A 17,393-nucleotide genomic window follows, 5' to 3' on the forward strand; every position below is an offset into this window, starting at 1 on the left:
GGTTCTAGTTTTTTTTCCCAAATCTCAGAATCACTTCTGCTTTGGGAGTGATATGCTGTATTGTAGAGGTCACTAGTGCTGTCTCTCGAGTTCTACTACATGGTTCGAGTTTTGATGTCATAGCTTCAATCTTACTCTCTTAAAAAATGTCTGTGTTTATAAACACACTTCACGACTGTTTGTACAGGTGTGTACTGCATCGTCGTTACCATATATGCAGTGGAATGTTAGAGTGCATGTATTTTTACGAGAGAAATCTTCTCCTTATCTTCTCACCTAGATTAAGCGTTCAACCGTTCGTATGATCCGACTTTTTCTGTACCACTGATGAATGCAGGAGCCGGCAATTTTGAAAGCTGTCTAGTTTTGTTTACGTTAAACTGTTAAAATCTTATTAAGACAGGCCTTTATTGAACTGGACTAATCCAATTGGCCAGGATGGCAGCTGTGTTGTCCGGAGTAAAACTTGCCCAATACGCTGAAACTCAAGTGCTATACAGAATAAAGACCTCTCGAGGGACCTAATTTTTATGAAGTCGAGAATTCGTCCATCACTGAGCCCTCAGAAAAATCCGTTATCGGTCGTCATTGACCATCTCTCAAGCCTTGTGAAAGGTATTTCCTGTCGACGAGTTCGCTATGGCCATCAGCAAAACAGTTGAACTTTTTATCCCTTTTCATTGGTCCAATTTTGCCGGTTCTTCATATCCTTATTAATTTTTTTTCTATGAAGAAGATACCAAACCACTGTTATGATGTACTAATGATTCCTCGAGAAAGAAGCATCTTGAGTACAGGTTCTTAGGTGAGATACCCTGCATTTTTCCTCATGGAAAGAACTTCACTTGATGGTAGAGACATGCGTAGGTTTTTTACGTGCAAACAAAGCCCATCCATTGTATTGCATCGCATCGTTCTATGGCCCCGCCTTTATCGCGTGACAGATGTTTGGCAGGAGGAATTCGACCTTGAAACGGACTAACCTGGTGATGACGCTCTCTTCACACTTCTCCCAACCTTAGCCCATCTGTCCCCTCTCCCTTCATTTGCGTGGCGCTCTCGCACATGCATATACACATGCACAATCGTCCGCATCGTTTATGTCCGAAATTCATACATATCCACCTACGCACCCACATACACACCAAGCATATGCCGTTCTGTGTCGTGGCGTCTTTCCAGCAAACTCTGAACCGTGTGCATATCTTTGGAGTCCAAATACTACGTCCCGATTAACCCGTCAGAGCTCTATAGCACACGAACTGACCTCTCCAAAAGATTGATTTTTTCCCGTATTTCTGTCAGTTACTTATTCACAAACGCTGCTAATGGACTATTTATTCAGGATTCTTATGCTTGCTGGGTTTATTAGTCAAATGTGAAGTAGCTTCGTGGAAAAAAAAACATTGGTTTCGCGAGACACTACAGTAAGTCACCCTTTTTGTGAACGCAAAACTAAGTACAAATAGACAGTTTCTCCTACTTTTTGGTGAAAATTTTGCCGTCACTCAACAATGGACGAATTGGTTCATTTGGTTTTCCAAGACACTAGGAGTTAACGTTAAACTTTATGGTACTGTTTGGCGACTTCCATCCATTACTATGATTCTATTGCGTTCGCCGCAGAGCTTTACAAGCTACAATTCTTCCCATTTCAGGCCACTTATGACACCGTGATCTGATTCTTTGCATTTCAAATGATATATTTGGTGCTATTTTTAAATACTTACTCGGATTTAATCAATTTTGAATGATCTTGCTTCAGCTGCGATGACATTTAGCTAGACCTGCGTGATATTAGACAATGAATTATTAACACAGTCATAAAAGTGGCCGGTAATACTGCCATTAGAGCTCAAATTTCATTTTTCTTATTAGTAAAAGACTGAAGGAGAGTCTAAGCTCCCTACCTCGTTTGGAAATTGTTATTTTTTCCCTATTCCTCAGTCCAGTTAATGAAAAGCGACGCCTCAGAAGCTGGCTGTTTTTAGACCAAATACATGACAAGGTGGGTGGATGATGGCGTGAAAAAAAATAATAACTTTATCCACTCATTCGACCAACCGGCGTCACATGACAAACCTGTGTCTGGATGGTAGCTGAATTTATACCATCTGATCCAAAGGCTCTTTTGCGCAGATAATTCTATCACTCATCATGCTTCTCCACCTAGTACGCTGAGGCTATGCATTTTCGTCTATCATTCGTGGTTATATTTTCTACGAATCGTATTCCAAAGGTTGATGCAACAGGACAATAAATGTATCCTTTTTACAACTGCCGTTTCTTGCCCAACCTAATGGATTTTGCTCGTTTTTAAATAGTTAGGGCTTATTTCGCCAACAAAACTATCTTAAGTTTGTTTGTTGTTATGTCCGGACTTCCGTCTTGTGATTAGCATTTGTGGCGCATTCGAGTCAAACAAAGTGGGGGCTTTCTAGGCCATTCTTCTTTCAGTAAAAAAAGTCATAGAATATTTTCTGCCTCAGCCTAGTGATTAGCACAAGTTCCTAAGATTGGGTGGCTACGATTTTTTCGACAAATTTATCCACTCTTCAACGAGTGAAGTGATACGCGCACAATGTGAGCGCAATAGCCATTCTGCGTCGGCTCCGTGATTGCGCTGCTCTTTTTTGACACGAATGATGGGTTCGGTCGTGCAGTGAAACTGTCGTTTTGCTTTTTATTTGATGAATGAAATCCATTTGTTTTCCTTCCGCCCCATCCCTTCCCCACCCCGCAGCCACATGGCATGTGGACCTTGTGGATGTGAGGTGTTTTTGCTGTCGGGGCGAGGCAGCAGACTAGGCGAAACTGTACCGAAATGTAGCGGAAAAACCAGCCGTGTATTCGCTATTCCGTCCACTTCTAGATGGTGCGTTTCTGTGTTAATCAATTCTACCATTTCTTATCCCAAAGTACCCAACTTTCTCTATTCCTCCAACTTTTCAAGTATGCCCAGGCTTGTCCTTGCTCCCTATTATTTTACTTGCCGATGTTTGAACCAATAAATGGCCCTATTAGTTTTAAGGAAAAGCAAACCATTTTAATGATTTTAAAAATGAGGAGGGTTTACTATCTACCATTTTATTCCCGAAACGTCGCTAAAAGTTGTATATGACGAGTACATAATTACCTACCCATGAAGTGATTAGCTGGCTTTCTAGGATGCACGCAGAGCGAATAAGAATGTTTTCTCATATAACGACACATTCCTTCATTTTCACGAGACAGAAAAGTAGGGGAAGTTCTTCTCGTAACAGCAATTAGTCTGTAGCTTCTCAGCTTTCTTCCACACATTTGTAAGTTTAAGTATTTTTGTCGAAAGCGTTTAACAAAATTGTCAAGTATTTACTCAACTTGTTTTTAGCTCTGAACAGTTCATGTAACAAACAAGGAGGGTATTTTGAAGCTACCCCACTCCAAACAAACTACCTTTAGGGTATGAAGGTTTAAGAAAAGGTGGAATGATACATGCTGTTGAAATATCTTTAGATTTAAACAAACTGCCGATTCGCACCACCTTGTCAAATGGACATGGAATTAGTACATTTCTTGATGCAAGTTGCCATATCTTCGTGACAGTTCATCCAGAAAGCTACCGACTACATGGCAAACATTAGACGTTAAATTCAAAAAAGCTAAAGAGATCCGAATGCTTCATCCGATGGATAACATCCTCAAGTAATTTTTGTTGGTGATTATAATATGAATATGGTGCTAATAACTATATGCCTTTGCTAAATAATTGTTTACAACTGTAAGAAAATATCCGTTTCTTACACCACTGCACGGGTGTTTTGGAGGCCCAGCGACCGTGTTATGTGGGAGGGCTAAAAGTTGCATGAACAAGTGAATGCTAGATGAGGATGTACACCGACAAGTATTGTAGACGATCCATCCTCTCCAAAAATTGCGATCTCGGCACTTGCACTTTACCAACTACCACCATTACTATCATCATCTGCGATCTTGCTGACCTTTAAGCAGTGCATGAAAATATCATCCGGTTTCGTGCGTTGTGTTTCTTTAGACCGAACCAATCGTGAAATAGAGTTTTTTACTGCTATTATACACAACTTCCTTCTCGATAGTCACACAGACGATGATATGGATTGAGTTAAATAATTCAAGTTGTAGTGTTGGTGGTGGGGCATTGTGTTTATGCCTACCTCTGAAAACAAAGGGGAGTATGTGGGGGGGGGAGGGAGAAAGAGCTAATTTATCTGCCACTTACTAAAAACAGTAGCTCAGACGCGGCATCTGAAAGCCACACTCAGACTCTCATCGGTAAAGCTGTTTGCTTCAAAATTGAGATTTTCGTTGGTCACCTCAAATGTGGAATTTCTTGGCCATTGTAGAGCCTTGTAACCTACCTACTTTCATTGTTATTTTTAGACAAATTTGCCCCTAAACACGGTCTAATGCTATATCCCTGTAGGAAAATATGCAAATCATGAATTTTCAATAATATCTGATGCTACAGCGCAATTACTTTTATGACCCATCGCCTTTCGTGTAAAGCAGTTGGGCTATTTGCAACGGGATGCTTCAATCATTCCAGTTTCTCCAGGCATTTGAAGTTCCGACTTAAGTGCTATTGAAGAATTATGATTACTGCCCTATTTTATGACCATATGAGTCTATGTAAATTTCAGCCCCTATTAATAAATGCCGCTTCAGTTTTATTTGCAAATAAAGTAGTGATTCTTGTATCAGAACTCTCGCCACAACTGTTCTCCTTTAGCTTGCACAAAACGGTGCTCGATGGGCATTCTCCTTCAGTGGGATTGAATGCCGTCCCTGCCCAGCAACAAACCGTTTCACTTGTACAACTGTGCAAAAGCAGTATCACGTTTTTGCTACTTTTTCTCCCTTTACCTTAGTAATGAGTATTTTTTCGTCCAGTAGGTTATCCCTCTTGTTGGATATCAGCTGTGCAAAATACTCGGTAGTACTGACTGACTATAATTAACAATATAATCTCCGATGGACAGTTTCTGCATCTCAAGCAGCTTTGATAAAACTTAATGACTTATTGGTATTTTCAGTTTTACCAATTATTTCAAACGGTATTCGCTTGTTTAGATAAAGTTGTCAGACCTAACGCATGACATTTATCCTGATGACTTGATAAGGGCCAAATCCGTTTCTCTATTGGGTGTTCTTCCAACATATTTCAAATTCCTTCATAATTTATGGGGCTGCATTTCCGATACATCACCTAATAACTATTCCATCTACTAACCGATTAAATGTTGTGGGGGCAATTTGGAGATTTACTCCATTTTCCACCTACCTATCTAAAATCCGTTGAGTTTACTTAAGAACCATTAATTTCGACAGACCCCTGTGTATTTAAAGGCTTCCGCCTGATAAGTCTGGCCTCCAGAAAGCCAGCAGTTCTGCAAGGTGCTAATAATCCTCATCGCACGCAGTATTTATACTGCCTTCCCTCCACGTTCTCTAGACGTTTGTTTATACGATCCATATCAGGCCATCTGCAACTAGCTATTCTGGATACAGTCTGTCTTCTACAACTATAAATGGTTCCCTCCACGGAATTAATGCAAATTAGTAGTTTCTATGTGCTTGTTTTTGATATCGCAGAATTTGATTCTTATCCGTGAACGTTTTATTATCCCGCGATGGGGCCATTGTGGAGATTTTCGTACTGTTATGCCACAATCGCGCTAATATACCATGAAATACTGGTTCGCTGTTCGAACATCTATTGCGTTAGGGTATCCACTCACCTTTTAAATTGGACGTTTTCGTGCATGAGGTAAACTCCTTTTTTTCCTTTGTGCTTCTGCTAATATGGTGAGTGAATTTTACTTTTTAATAGACCTACAGACGATGTATAATTAAGGGACCCATTCAGAACCGTGGTTGTAAAGATCAGCCCATTGCCGAAGTAACCACGGCCTGTTCGCCAAATGATACAGAGACGAGAAGTGGGGTTAATTAATTAACGGGTCTGCCAAATGCTGTGCGAAAGTTCATGCAAAGATGGGAGTGGACCTACGGCCGTGATCATTGTCCTGGGTGTTTGTTAACTCTGTGCAGCGGGTGTTAAGGTATAGACAGGGGTTTGCACCTATCTCGATATCACCGCACTGACTCACCCGGTTTACCTCTGCACCTGTGTCGAGACCACAACCACGGCCATTCGGAACTGTCTGCTGTCTGTTTTCAACATTAAGGTTAACAATGCTAGTTATTTCCATTGAAAAAAAAAGTGGTTTCGTCCTAGCACTTATAGAACGCTCATCATCAGGGCCTGTCTCAGGAGGAAACCCCTCGGCAGAGCCCAAACGTAATTATCCTTGTTTTAGCCTTAAACACTTTTTGGGATGCGAGTTGGAGCAGTCAGTTATAACAGCCTGGTAAAGAATGTGAAGTCGGGCTCAGGTAAGAAAATCAAGCCTCGCGTATATGTGACACTGGCAGCGAAAATATCAAACGACTTCGAGACGTTAATATTTTATTGAAGCATAGACACGAGAATGTATTTTGCTAGTCATCGCCACTAATAAAGCGTGGCCTGCCTATTCTACGTCAGTTTTCGTAAACCCAACCAGCAAGTGTCTTGCACGGGGATTTTAACTTCTGTAACCATTCCCACTTATTCCCTATAATAGACAGGCTTTTAGCATTCAAATCACCCCTTTTCATTCACCCATTACAGGATCAGTCCTGTTTATGCAAAAAAGTGCCAAGCATTTAGATCAAGTACTTTACTCGAAAACTTGCTACACTCTAGTGATCGGGGAAACGAACAACGAGCCAACTTCATGCCTGAGCAAATGTACGTAATTGCATATTCTATTGGCAACAATCGGCGCCGTCAATAACTTCCAGAGACCATTTTGAATCAAGCTAGTCATTTCTTTTTTTCATGTTCGGCTGAGCTATCGAATCCTCGCTTCTCAAATAAATTTTTAGAATTTTGGAGCTTATTTGATTTTATTTTGGATATCACTAAATGCGGATTTTGACCCTCTGTTGAGACAGACGACATGATTTATGAAATACTTCCCAAGGCAGTATGAGTTCATATGGCCCAACCATAAATCATTAGCTATTTAATATTACTTCAAGCAAATGCTAGAAAAGGTAATTTTCGTTCTCTGCGGCTACGAATTTCTGCTTATCAACCAATGCAAAGCCGTGTACTACCTCGTTTTTTCTCCTTCGCACGTTGCTTCAATGGACTTATCTGCCGGAAGCCTGGTTACAAATGCCTGTAATTGCCATGCATACTGACACGCTGGACTGTTTTATGATACTCTCTGCTTTGGGCGGTATTTTGGGCGTTGCAGCAACTCCCTTTAAGTAAAACTCCTTTTGTCTAAGTTTACAGTAAATGCGTAAAAGGAAGGGGTGCTTTAGAACCCTTTTTGTCGTTAAAATGCGTCCTCCATCTCTAAAAGAGGCTTTTTTTGCCTTTGACAAATGTGTATTGTCCTCAACTGATTCCGGTCTATTTACTGTAAGCTGCATCGCTTTGTTCGACAGGAATTTTTAGTCGAAAGTTGCTAGTATTCTTACTTATATTCCATTGTGCAGTCTTTACTACCGCATTGTCAAATTTGACATGAAGTCCCACTTCAATGACAAGCGTTTTCAAAAGTGAATCGACAAAAACAATTCCTTATTCATAACTAACAGATATCAGGCAAGTCATACAACCCATTTGATAAGTTTCTTCCCTTTTATTGTTTATAATTACCCTCATCCATTTTAAATTTCTTTATTAAACTCCCATTATTATCTTTGGCCGTGATCTCTGTTCCTGAGCGTTGTTATCGTAAGGCGGTAGTTTGACAGCTTCTTTAAATCCTTAACATAACACCTTGGGGACCTGAATTTTGCCCCGGAAATTTCGGCTTCTCGTTCCTTTATTGACCTCAATGCTGCGCTAGCCTCCAAGGCGGGACATGCCTTTTGCCCCCTGTTGCCAGGAGATACCTGTGCTTTCCTCCGCCCGTGTATGTCTACTCTTGGTCTAGTGTTGGTCACCAAATATATTGGGCTCTTTGTATCCGCCCCCCGGTCTCTTCCCCCCCCCCCCTCCTCTGAAGCATATTTATTCCTTTTCTGTTGTCAGTTTTCTTCAGGCATTATGGTTTTCCTTGAGAAAATTGTTCATTTGTACTGGTGCTGATGTGTACCACTTCCTACACTGATTTTATGAATTTCATTACCGCATTTGTTTCCAGGATCACATGTGTAACGTCCCAATTTTCTTGCCTGAACCTGAAGTCGCAAGTATGTGACCTGAGACCAATGAATGCACAAAATCGTATCGGAAACACAATGGTTGTGGTTTAAAGACTGGAATAGATGAAAATTTTTCTTAGTCTAAGGTTAGATGCATTTTTAGAGTTCCTTTTGTCATATGTGAGAGTAATGAAATATTTGGGCTGTGGTGGAAGACGTTCTTCTGGGGCTGACTTTGGTGGGAAAAGTGGTAGCGTTCTTAGCCATTAAATCCAACTCATTAACGGATTGATCTCACTTAATAGCAATAAGTGAAAGTTTTTGTCGGTAGAGATCTTTGGCAAAACATACGTAAGGATAGTTTTACCCGAAAGTTGGAATCAAGCAGGGTTAGTTGAGCGTTGAACTGCCTGTTCTCCGGCTCAATAAGCTTAAATATTCTGAAAGGTCATTTTGTGTGACCTCCTTAGCATTCGTCATGAATTTTGTTTCGCACTAAAATTATAGAAGTAACCAGAAACTTTTGTCTCATTGCGGGTGAAATTGGAGCCTCTAGGAATCGCATTTCGAAGACGCCGTTTATCCACAAACAATGCTTAAAATCCTTCAATGATCATTTTTATTCGCAAGTAATTGTGAGATATCCGTAGGCATTATTAATATGAAATTACGAAAATCCAAAGTAGCGCTTTGATGTATCTGAACAGCCACGAAACTAGCATGACTTCGTTTGCAGTTAGTGAACTTTTGTCTCACTTCCATGGGAAATTCCGCTCTAAGTTCTTTGGTTTTTTGCAGTTCTTATCCAAAGCAAAGCACTAGCCCTTGTTTGGACTTTTTCAAGTGTCGTATCCATTTACGCACACACTGTCCGGCTAATTAGCTAAAAACGTGGCGTTTCATTTTTCGGCATCAAAAGTGCCTGATTAGTAGAATCTGCCTTCTCCGTGTGGGGAGGGTTTAGCTGTTTGACCAGCCCACCCCTCCTCTGGCCACTTAGTCATGAAGACGATGTAGGCAACCTATACCTGCCTCTATTTTCTTCTAAAGCCTACCACATATGCCTTCATCAAATCTCCCACGTACAACGGAAAAGTACTGCAAGAATTAGCCTAGAATTCACCTGACTGTCTTGCTGGGTTTTTATAATTCCGATTTCGAAGGTGCTCTACTTACACTTTGAAGCGACCGATGAACAAGTACGGGCCCTTAATTACTAGAGGCGTACTCTTAGTTGACAAGAGCTGTGGGCATATGCGTTTATCCGTTGAACACGCTTATTTTCCTGTTCGTCATCTGTCGCTGATTGGTAGAGGTAGGGGGGGAGGTGGATAGGGGAAGTTAGAGAACATCGCTTTACCCCACTCGGCCCCATCCCTTCCGGTAGCTGTGCTGCTCTTTCCTCCCCCTCTCCCCGTCCGTAAATCAATTCAACGCCCACACGTCTTTTTGCGCTTTTATGCACCTGTAAATGCTATCAAATAGGCGCCTAATTGCGCTCGTTTACAACTGTTTTGTCCATCCCTTCCCCCACCGCTACACTTTGGCTCCTCTAACCATTTGGTGGCTAAAGTGCTCGTACCTTCCTCTAATTGTGCACACTTCTTTTGAGACGGTAGACTTCAGGGTTCCGATGACTGAACGAAACCGACTGTAATGTCTTAAACCAATACTGAGCTTGTATTTCGTTCATCCTTCAATGTATGATATTGTGGTGGCCCTATGGATTAGGAAGAACTTGCGGACAACGTGTGAAGTGATAGATACCTTGTGCTACCAGATGTAATTTTCAGTTCAAACCGCGATCTTCCTGGCCTATTCTTCTCGTTATCTGAAGTGTCCAGAGCAGTGAGTCAGCTAGCGTGCTCGCCTGTCTGCTTGTCTGTATGCGTGATTTCGTGTGTGGTAATTTTTGCGTGTGTAGGCATAGTTACCATCTCCCTATTCCTTCGTCGTCTCAACTCAATCCGGTGTATGATTTTACTTGAGTGCACCTGCAGATTAGCCAACGTTACTCGACATATTCAGAACTTTGTTGAATTATCGAGACGCTTCGCTTATTAGGCCTTGAGTGATGGGCACAAGTATCTACAAGTGGTTGTTGTTAGTGTTACAGGAAAATCATGGTCACAGACATCAGATTTTGAACACTGTAACATGGTGGGATGATTTTTCGCTTAGGATCTTGTGTATCTAAATATATGTAGGTTATTGCACTACCAGCAAGTTTGTACAGTATGTCATTCTGGCGAGGTAGTTTGGGATGTTTTATGCACTCACATCTCGGTTAAGAGACGTGTGTGTATTCACCTTAGGGCAATAGATATTGGCCATCTACTCCGACGTTACTTCTCTCCCTCCCCACGACAAGAAAGGCTGACGGAGTGCAAAGCTGACACGGGTCAAATTTTTTTTTGAGAGGGAGGCAGGGAGGCGGCGAAAAGATGCGAACTACCAATCTCAGTCCTGGCCGTAGATTCCCTTCGTCATGCCTAAGCCACCTTACAGCCATGCAGGCAGTGGTAGCAGTAGCGGTCGTCATCACAACTTGTGGCTGACTAATCAGCCGCCCCCTCCCTTTCCACATCCTCCTCCCTTGTTTTCCCCCTTTGTGCATCAAAAGAAGGTGCGCAGCTTGCGGGTCTACTGTTCCGTGCTTTCCACACGGGGAACTCTGTCGTGTGAATGAAATTAACTACCCTGCCTTGTCTAGCCTAGTCTTTCATACTCGCCAAATCATGTGGCCAAAGTAACCAAACTTGCCTCTTTCGGCGTCAAGGCCCGTTCTCAGCAAGCTTTTTTTTTCAAACCAAGCTGATGGATATGCATAGGGAACGTTACAATCCTTCTTAACCTCGTTTCGCAATAGACAAGCGATTTGGTCAGTTGAGTAGCGGTAACTCGTTTTATTAGCTTGCCCGCCTTTGGAGTGTAACTTTTCTACACCGAAAAATTCGTTTATGAGTTTGTTGTGGTTGCACATGAAGGTGCGTTTTTCTAGAGGCTTTATGCAAAATTCTCACAAACTACTTTTTATGAGGTTTGGATAACCTTAGCATTTTTAACACCCGGGATTTTTTGTACAAAACTGGGCCAATATCTATTGACGTTCGGGTCGTGAGATAAGCTCTGTCAAGATTGCCTGATATTTTGACAGTTCTTTTCTGGAAATCTAGACTTTCAATTACCGCGAAAATAGACAGACATTCTGCCTTGACATATCATCCCGAAGGCGTTGAGTTGACCTCCATTTTGAGTTCTTTTCAAATAACCAACAAAATAAAATATTTATGGTTAGCCTGTTGGAGTGCTTCTGTGCGCTTTATTAACCTGATGTATCTTTAGCTGTTATTAATGTCTTGCCTTCCAAGGTGCACGATTGTGCCTTTTAGACGTCCTTTACTCGGCAGAGCAAGTATCTCCAATTTTGGGTTTTCAAAGTTCAATGGGTGTGTCTTATCTTCTTGATTGCTACGGTTCAGCCGTCGCTCTTGTTCCACTCATTCCAGAATTTTTGAGTCCTCGTGTCAACATGCTTCAACTAATGCTCATTAGTTTTTCCTTTTTTTATTTAAAAATATACCAGTTTTTGGTTTTAGTCACCATATTCCACGGTAAAAAGGCATCGACTCAGAAATCTGCATCACTTTCCCATTCGCTAATGAGGGGTTTTAAAGGCTGCTCTTTTGATGGTTGTTGCGCGCCATGATATCTGAGTGGGAAGATGTTTTGGCGGGAGTTATTTACGTGCTGCTCTTAAACCCCACCCTTTTCCATCTTACTCGTTCACTCAGTGGACGAACAACAATAATAAGAGACGGGTGGAGAGCTACCAAAGGGGTGTCAAGGCTTGTTTACTGCCCACGTCTAGCATCGATAGCGTTTCAAAGGTTAGAATCGGGGTTTTAACCCGCTACTGGTAAATAATCGCTTCTGCGCCTTATAAACAACCATATTTGGAGGTTTTGATAGAAGTGGTTTTATTCATTGAGCCTTATCTGGGGTATTATGGGCGATCATTAGCAAGGCCATGTGTGTGCACTTTGTTAAAGGCAGTAGCCATCCCAGAAGCGAGCTTTGTTTGAATGTGTCAAACTAGTTTACTGTCCACCGAGATACTACTTGGTTTAAATTCTTCCGTGTACATAAGGAAAGTGTACTACGGCGATTTGTGTTGGATTTTCGGAACTTTTTATTAGCAATTTCCAATAGATGCAATGCAAAACTATCTTGAACCATCTGTCATTGCTTCATTAAGTTTGGCAGAATCTGAGTTACTTCAAAATTCATTCACTTTTACTGACTCATTGCCAGGAAGCAGTATTTTAGTCGCGTGAGCACAAAATGGGCCCAGTTCCTTCCGGTTGTGTAGTGATCTCTATTGCCACAACCATGTTTCTTCCACTAGGCATCTTGGTTTTTCAATAGCTGCTGCCCCTACATTGACAGGGGCCATTGTTTTTGCCAAACGGCTCTTCTGGTATATTATACTGTGGGGAGTACTTTTACCCATCAATTTGCTGTATCGGTGTCCTGACAGCTTCGTCTCGGACTGTTTACTTCCAAAACAAGCAAGAAAACTGCTTTAAAATTCTCTACTGTAGATTGGGTGTTATGGATTTCTGGTCTGGATTCTTGCCTTTTTCCCGTTGTCAACCTCAACTGCTCTCTCGGGTGTGGTAACGCCTTAACTTCAATTGCTTTATTACTTATTGAAATGTAGGATTTCCCCATATCATCTTGTTCACGTGTTCTCGATTTATTTGACGCTTACTTTCATTGTTTGAATATGTTAGATGGTGCTTCGATATTCATGCATTTCACATCTTCACTTTACCCCCTTCTAGACCCTGAACTTTAGCACCTTGATATCTGATATCTGACGTTTATTTCCCTAATCACTGTCCTTAAATTAATCTTTTTAACCATTGTATCTATTTGTGTGGGTGCTGTCGTTATCCTCATTATCACAGCTTGATGCTGTATTGCGCTTTTAGATGATGCACTTTAATAGCTCTAGAGGCACATTCAAGTTGCCATTTTAACGCTTATCATTGGTGAATTTGCCATGCAAAGTATTGAAAACGTAGTTCGTGCCGCACCTGTCCTCGCAAGGGGCAGCAAAAGCTGCGCCACACCTGCAGCCGAAATGCGTGTATTGTTTATTTCCCCACTCTCGAATTTGCTGATATGCGCGCGTACCCTCTGTGTGTGAAACGGTACGAAGGGGCTGCTAATTCTTCCTATCCGATTTCCGCATTGTATTGAGAATCACGCAATGCGCAAGGACTCTTAGTAAGATGTTAACGGTAACATGAGCGATCCTGATTAGTTCAAAAATGCCATGAAGATAAGGTATTATTGTGTCCTACTAGCTAAAAGAAGTTTGTTTTTCCAACATCAATATTAGGTTTTAGGAGTGGATGCTATGACGATGGGATGCCTGAGGGTGCACACTGTCTTGCTTATTGACCGAAAAAAGCAGATGGTCCCTGTCTGATTACGTATTTGATTCCTTTTGAAGTACTGATGTAAGTGCGAAATTCTTTCTATGCTCTGGAAGATAAAACTTAAATGCCACTAGAGTAGAATGCACCAGGGTGTCCTTTTGTCTAATTATCGAAACAGCTGTTTAACTTGTGTGAATCGCTGTCTTTCAGCCCATTGCTTCTGACGTCTTTTGACCTGTAATTATCAAACGCATTTCAATGGATGGGTGTCATTTTACAAGGTCCAAGATTTAGTCATCAGTTTTGATGGCTTCTGGATTAAAATACCTCTTGTCCTCAAACACACTTGAAGGTGACTTTTAAAGTAAAACTCCTAAAACCGGATGCTGTTTTTCCATTCCTTCTAGCCTAATCAAAAGACGATAGCCTATCGAATGATTAGATCTACTCCAATTGTGCATTTGATAGGCAATTCTGGAGGAGGAATATCAGGAGTCCTTTGGTATGACGGCGGAGCACAGCGAATCGGTCCCCTCGATTCTGCGTAAGATCACGCCTCCACGCCTCAGCGATCCACCGTCAGGCGGTGGGGCGACCCCAACGCGGCACTCGGCATACGTGACATCACGCGGTCACCGCTTTGCCACTGCCGCCGCCGCCGCCATCTACAACGAGCCCTGTGACGCTCGGCGTGCAGGCAGCAGCAGTGGTGGGAGTGCCTCCACATTCAAAAGGACAGCGCTGCGCAGGGCCAGTCTCGCCGCTAGCATATACTGCGATACTGAACACCATCGTCAGGACGTCTTTCAACCACCTTCCAGTCCACAGGGTACGTCCTCTCTTTTTCATGCAAATACATAGCTGAAATAGATAAAGCACGTATACTCCCTTGTTCAATTTCTATTTAATATTAACGATGTACTAACTCCTCTGATTTTTGTGTTAATACTTATTGGTACACAATATTGGCACTTGAGTTTGGACTGACCATCACACATTCCAAGTTAACACGCCTTTCGGTTAAATTGGAATAAATGTGTCGCTACTTTTATTGCCAAAACGATTTCTGTGTTTGATGTTTCGCAATTTATTGCAAGCAGTACCTATATCGATACGTGGGCTGTTATCAATCAATCTGTATGCCTTTTGCAGCCTTTACAATTCGTCTTTTTCTGTCTCAAGCAGCTACAAGACCGCATCAATCCCAATAATGTGAAAAATTGTTTGAGTTTTGGGCTTTATTGCGATTTTTTACCGATAGCTTGCTGGCGTTCCTTCTTTTTTATTATTTATTGTGCTTATTCCCTATCGACATGAAATACCACTTTGTACTTCGAAAAAAAAATTTCATCCTCTTAATTTGGTGTTACAAATCGCGCACCAAATCCAGTCGTTTAATTCCATTTGATGGTGAATTCGCAAGCGGGCCTATTCATTAGGAATCGTGGAGGGGTCATGTCAACGCTGAAAGCGGCATCCTCTTATCTCAGGGAGACGGCTAAGCTTTTTCAATTAGCGTGTAGTAAGATCCGTCGTGTTTTTTTCATCCCAATAATGGTACGACGAAGCTTAGTGAACAGGGCGCTTTAGCTAGAATTCCTGTACCCGTTCTTATGCAGTTCGATGGCACAGTTTAGTGTTTTTTCTACCCTTTTATCTTTTCTCATGCCATGCTATTAGCGTTGTCACCATCGCCGCAGCCGACAGGTGTGTCGATTTGAGTCATCCAGCCTTCTGGGTTAGGCAGCATCCAGGCACGAAATCGTACTCCTGTTTTTGGACTCTTGTCCTTCTTGCACGAATAAAAAGGCGGTCTTTTGTGGGAAACGGCTTTTGTACGCGTTGGGACGTCGTCTGTGGGTGTGTGTATTTCCGACACCTCACTGCGCATCCACTTCACGCTCAAGGCCGGTTCAACTCGTTCTCTTGCTTTCGGTAGACATTATAAAGGAGAGTATTCTTGCTAATGTCATGACAGTCATGAGGGAGCCTTACTTTTCAGCGATGCCACCAACTGACGATAACTACTTAACTAAGTGTACTTGAGTTCTACCTCAAACAAGCACTATGAAGTTAATATCGTCATTTTATCACCCACGTACACATCTGCAACAGCTGCTTTTTCTTTCTCCCTTATGGGGATATCTGGTGGAGTCAAACGGAGGTATGGTGGTGCGCCTTTTACCCAGTTCTCTAGCTCAACATCGTACCAGTTTGTTTTTTGCTGCGTTCCTGTTTCATTTCCATTCGTCATCAGCGCCTCTTTCAATCTTGCTTGCATTTTCCGTGCCTTTTCTGGCCTCAATAGAGGCGCTATTGACTGGCTGGGTGGGATAGGAGAGGCGAAGGATTGAGAGAAGTAAACACACGCATTGGTAGTCCTGCCTCCTGAGAAGGGGGGGGGGTGAGGGTGGGGGAAGTCACAAGTGCGCGTAACGCATTGCATTGGGACGCAATTAGAGTCCGCTGTGGTAGTAATGTGATGTGCAATCACTTGTCAATTAGCTCTGCGATGACTGCAGCTAAGATTAGGGTGGGTGGCGGTCACAGCCTCCGTGCCATACCCATTGGTCGCGTAACAGGACTCGGATGGTCTCTTCACTTTCTCTTGAGGATACCTTGTGTTGGTGAATCGTCTGCATTCCTCGGCTTTATTTTGATAATGCGAAGAGTTGGATGTCTGTTTGCAGTTTTCTGTACCACTTATTAGGAATACACCACTTTGAGGTATGACTCCCTGCCCACACCTCGATTGCCCTTCACGCTAAATGGTCAAAAAGGTACTTTTTGGATGATCTTGTTTTCCGGTCTGTGGGTAAAACGTAGGCTTGGGCGGTAGAGGACGGCGTACAGTGTGACCGGTTTACTGACTCACCACTGGGATGCACTCTTAGCGCAGGAGACTGTTGATGACACCTTTTCTCTCCCCTTCTCCTACGTGAAGTTAAACAATGACTTGAGCACTAAGTTAGCCTTTACATTTCCCGGGTGAAATGCTACAATTCGTGGCTTTTGTATCATTGGATCGGCGGAGTCCGGTTTTTACTACGCTCCGGGAAACGAATTCACTTCTTTGGCCTCTAGATTAATGAGCATATAGCACGAGGTTTCTTTCATTGGTTGGTGTGAACCTACATAACCCTAGTCCGAGGTTGCGACACGATATGTCTGAACAGTCGCTCTAGTTTCTATTACTCTCAGCTTGATTTTAGAAGATTCCTAGTCGGTGGCATTTTATCATTGCCGTTTCATTTCGCCCATTCATTTCAAGGGTGTCTAGTGAAAATTTGTTTTCGTACGCTTATTGTCAACTGGGATTAGGTGCCAATATTCCTCGCATCCAAGACTAGTTTGTTTTAGTTGCTATGACTTCCTAGAATGTCGTACTCATGTATGAAATGGGAATGAGAAACTAACCCAACCGACTCTGATTCTATTGCTTTGAAAGATATTCGATGACGTGTGATTAGGGAACAATATCAAATGCCATAAAGCCCTCCCCCCATGATAGAGAAACGGCACTCATAGGGTACTTCGATGCATGGGTTAATGCTTTGTGAGGCGTCATGGATTTGGCAACTTGCAAAATCAAATTGTCGACTGAATTATGTGTACCTTTTTATCTACGGAATTACCAGTTCTCCACCAGAGGATAACCCAAGATTGGAATCCTATATCTGCAAAGTGGTGCCTTCTAGTCTTGTCCATCAACTATTG

The 17,393-nt window shown here is 42.2% G+C and overlaps 1 protein-coding gene across 1 annotated transcript in view; it reads left to right on the forward strand. All coding sequences in view use genetic code 11, as the record gives it.

The window, feature by feature from the left end:
* The window catches only part of EGR_01737 (SH2 domain-containing adapter protein F), a gene marked incomplete at both ends in the record, with an annotated part of 46,719 nt that overhangs the window by 1,729 nt on the left and 27,597 nt on the right, over positions 1-17,393 (forward strand). Inside the window, one exon of the mRNA XM_024490986.1 lies at positions 14,145-14,505. Coding sequence (XP_024354442.1) covers positions 14,145-14,505 — 361 coding nt within the window. The remainder of the gene's footprint in view (positions 1-14,144; positions 14,506-17,393) is intronic.

Source organism: Echinococcus granulosus (assembly GCF_000524195.1).
Source record: "Echinococcus granulosus chromosome Unknown EG_S00007, whole genome shotgun sequence".
Lineage (NCBI taxonomy): Eukaryota > Metazoa > Platyhelminthes > Cestoda > Cyclophyllidea > Taeniidae > Echinococcus > Echinococcus granulosus.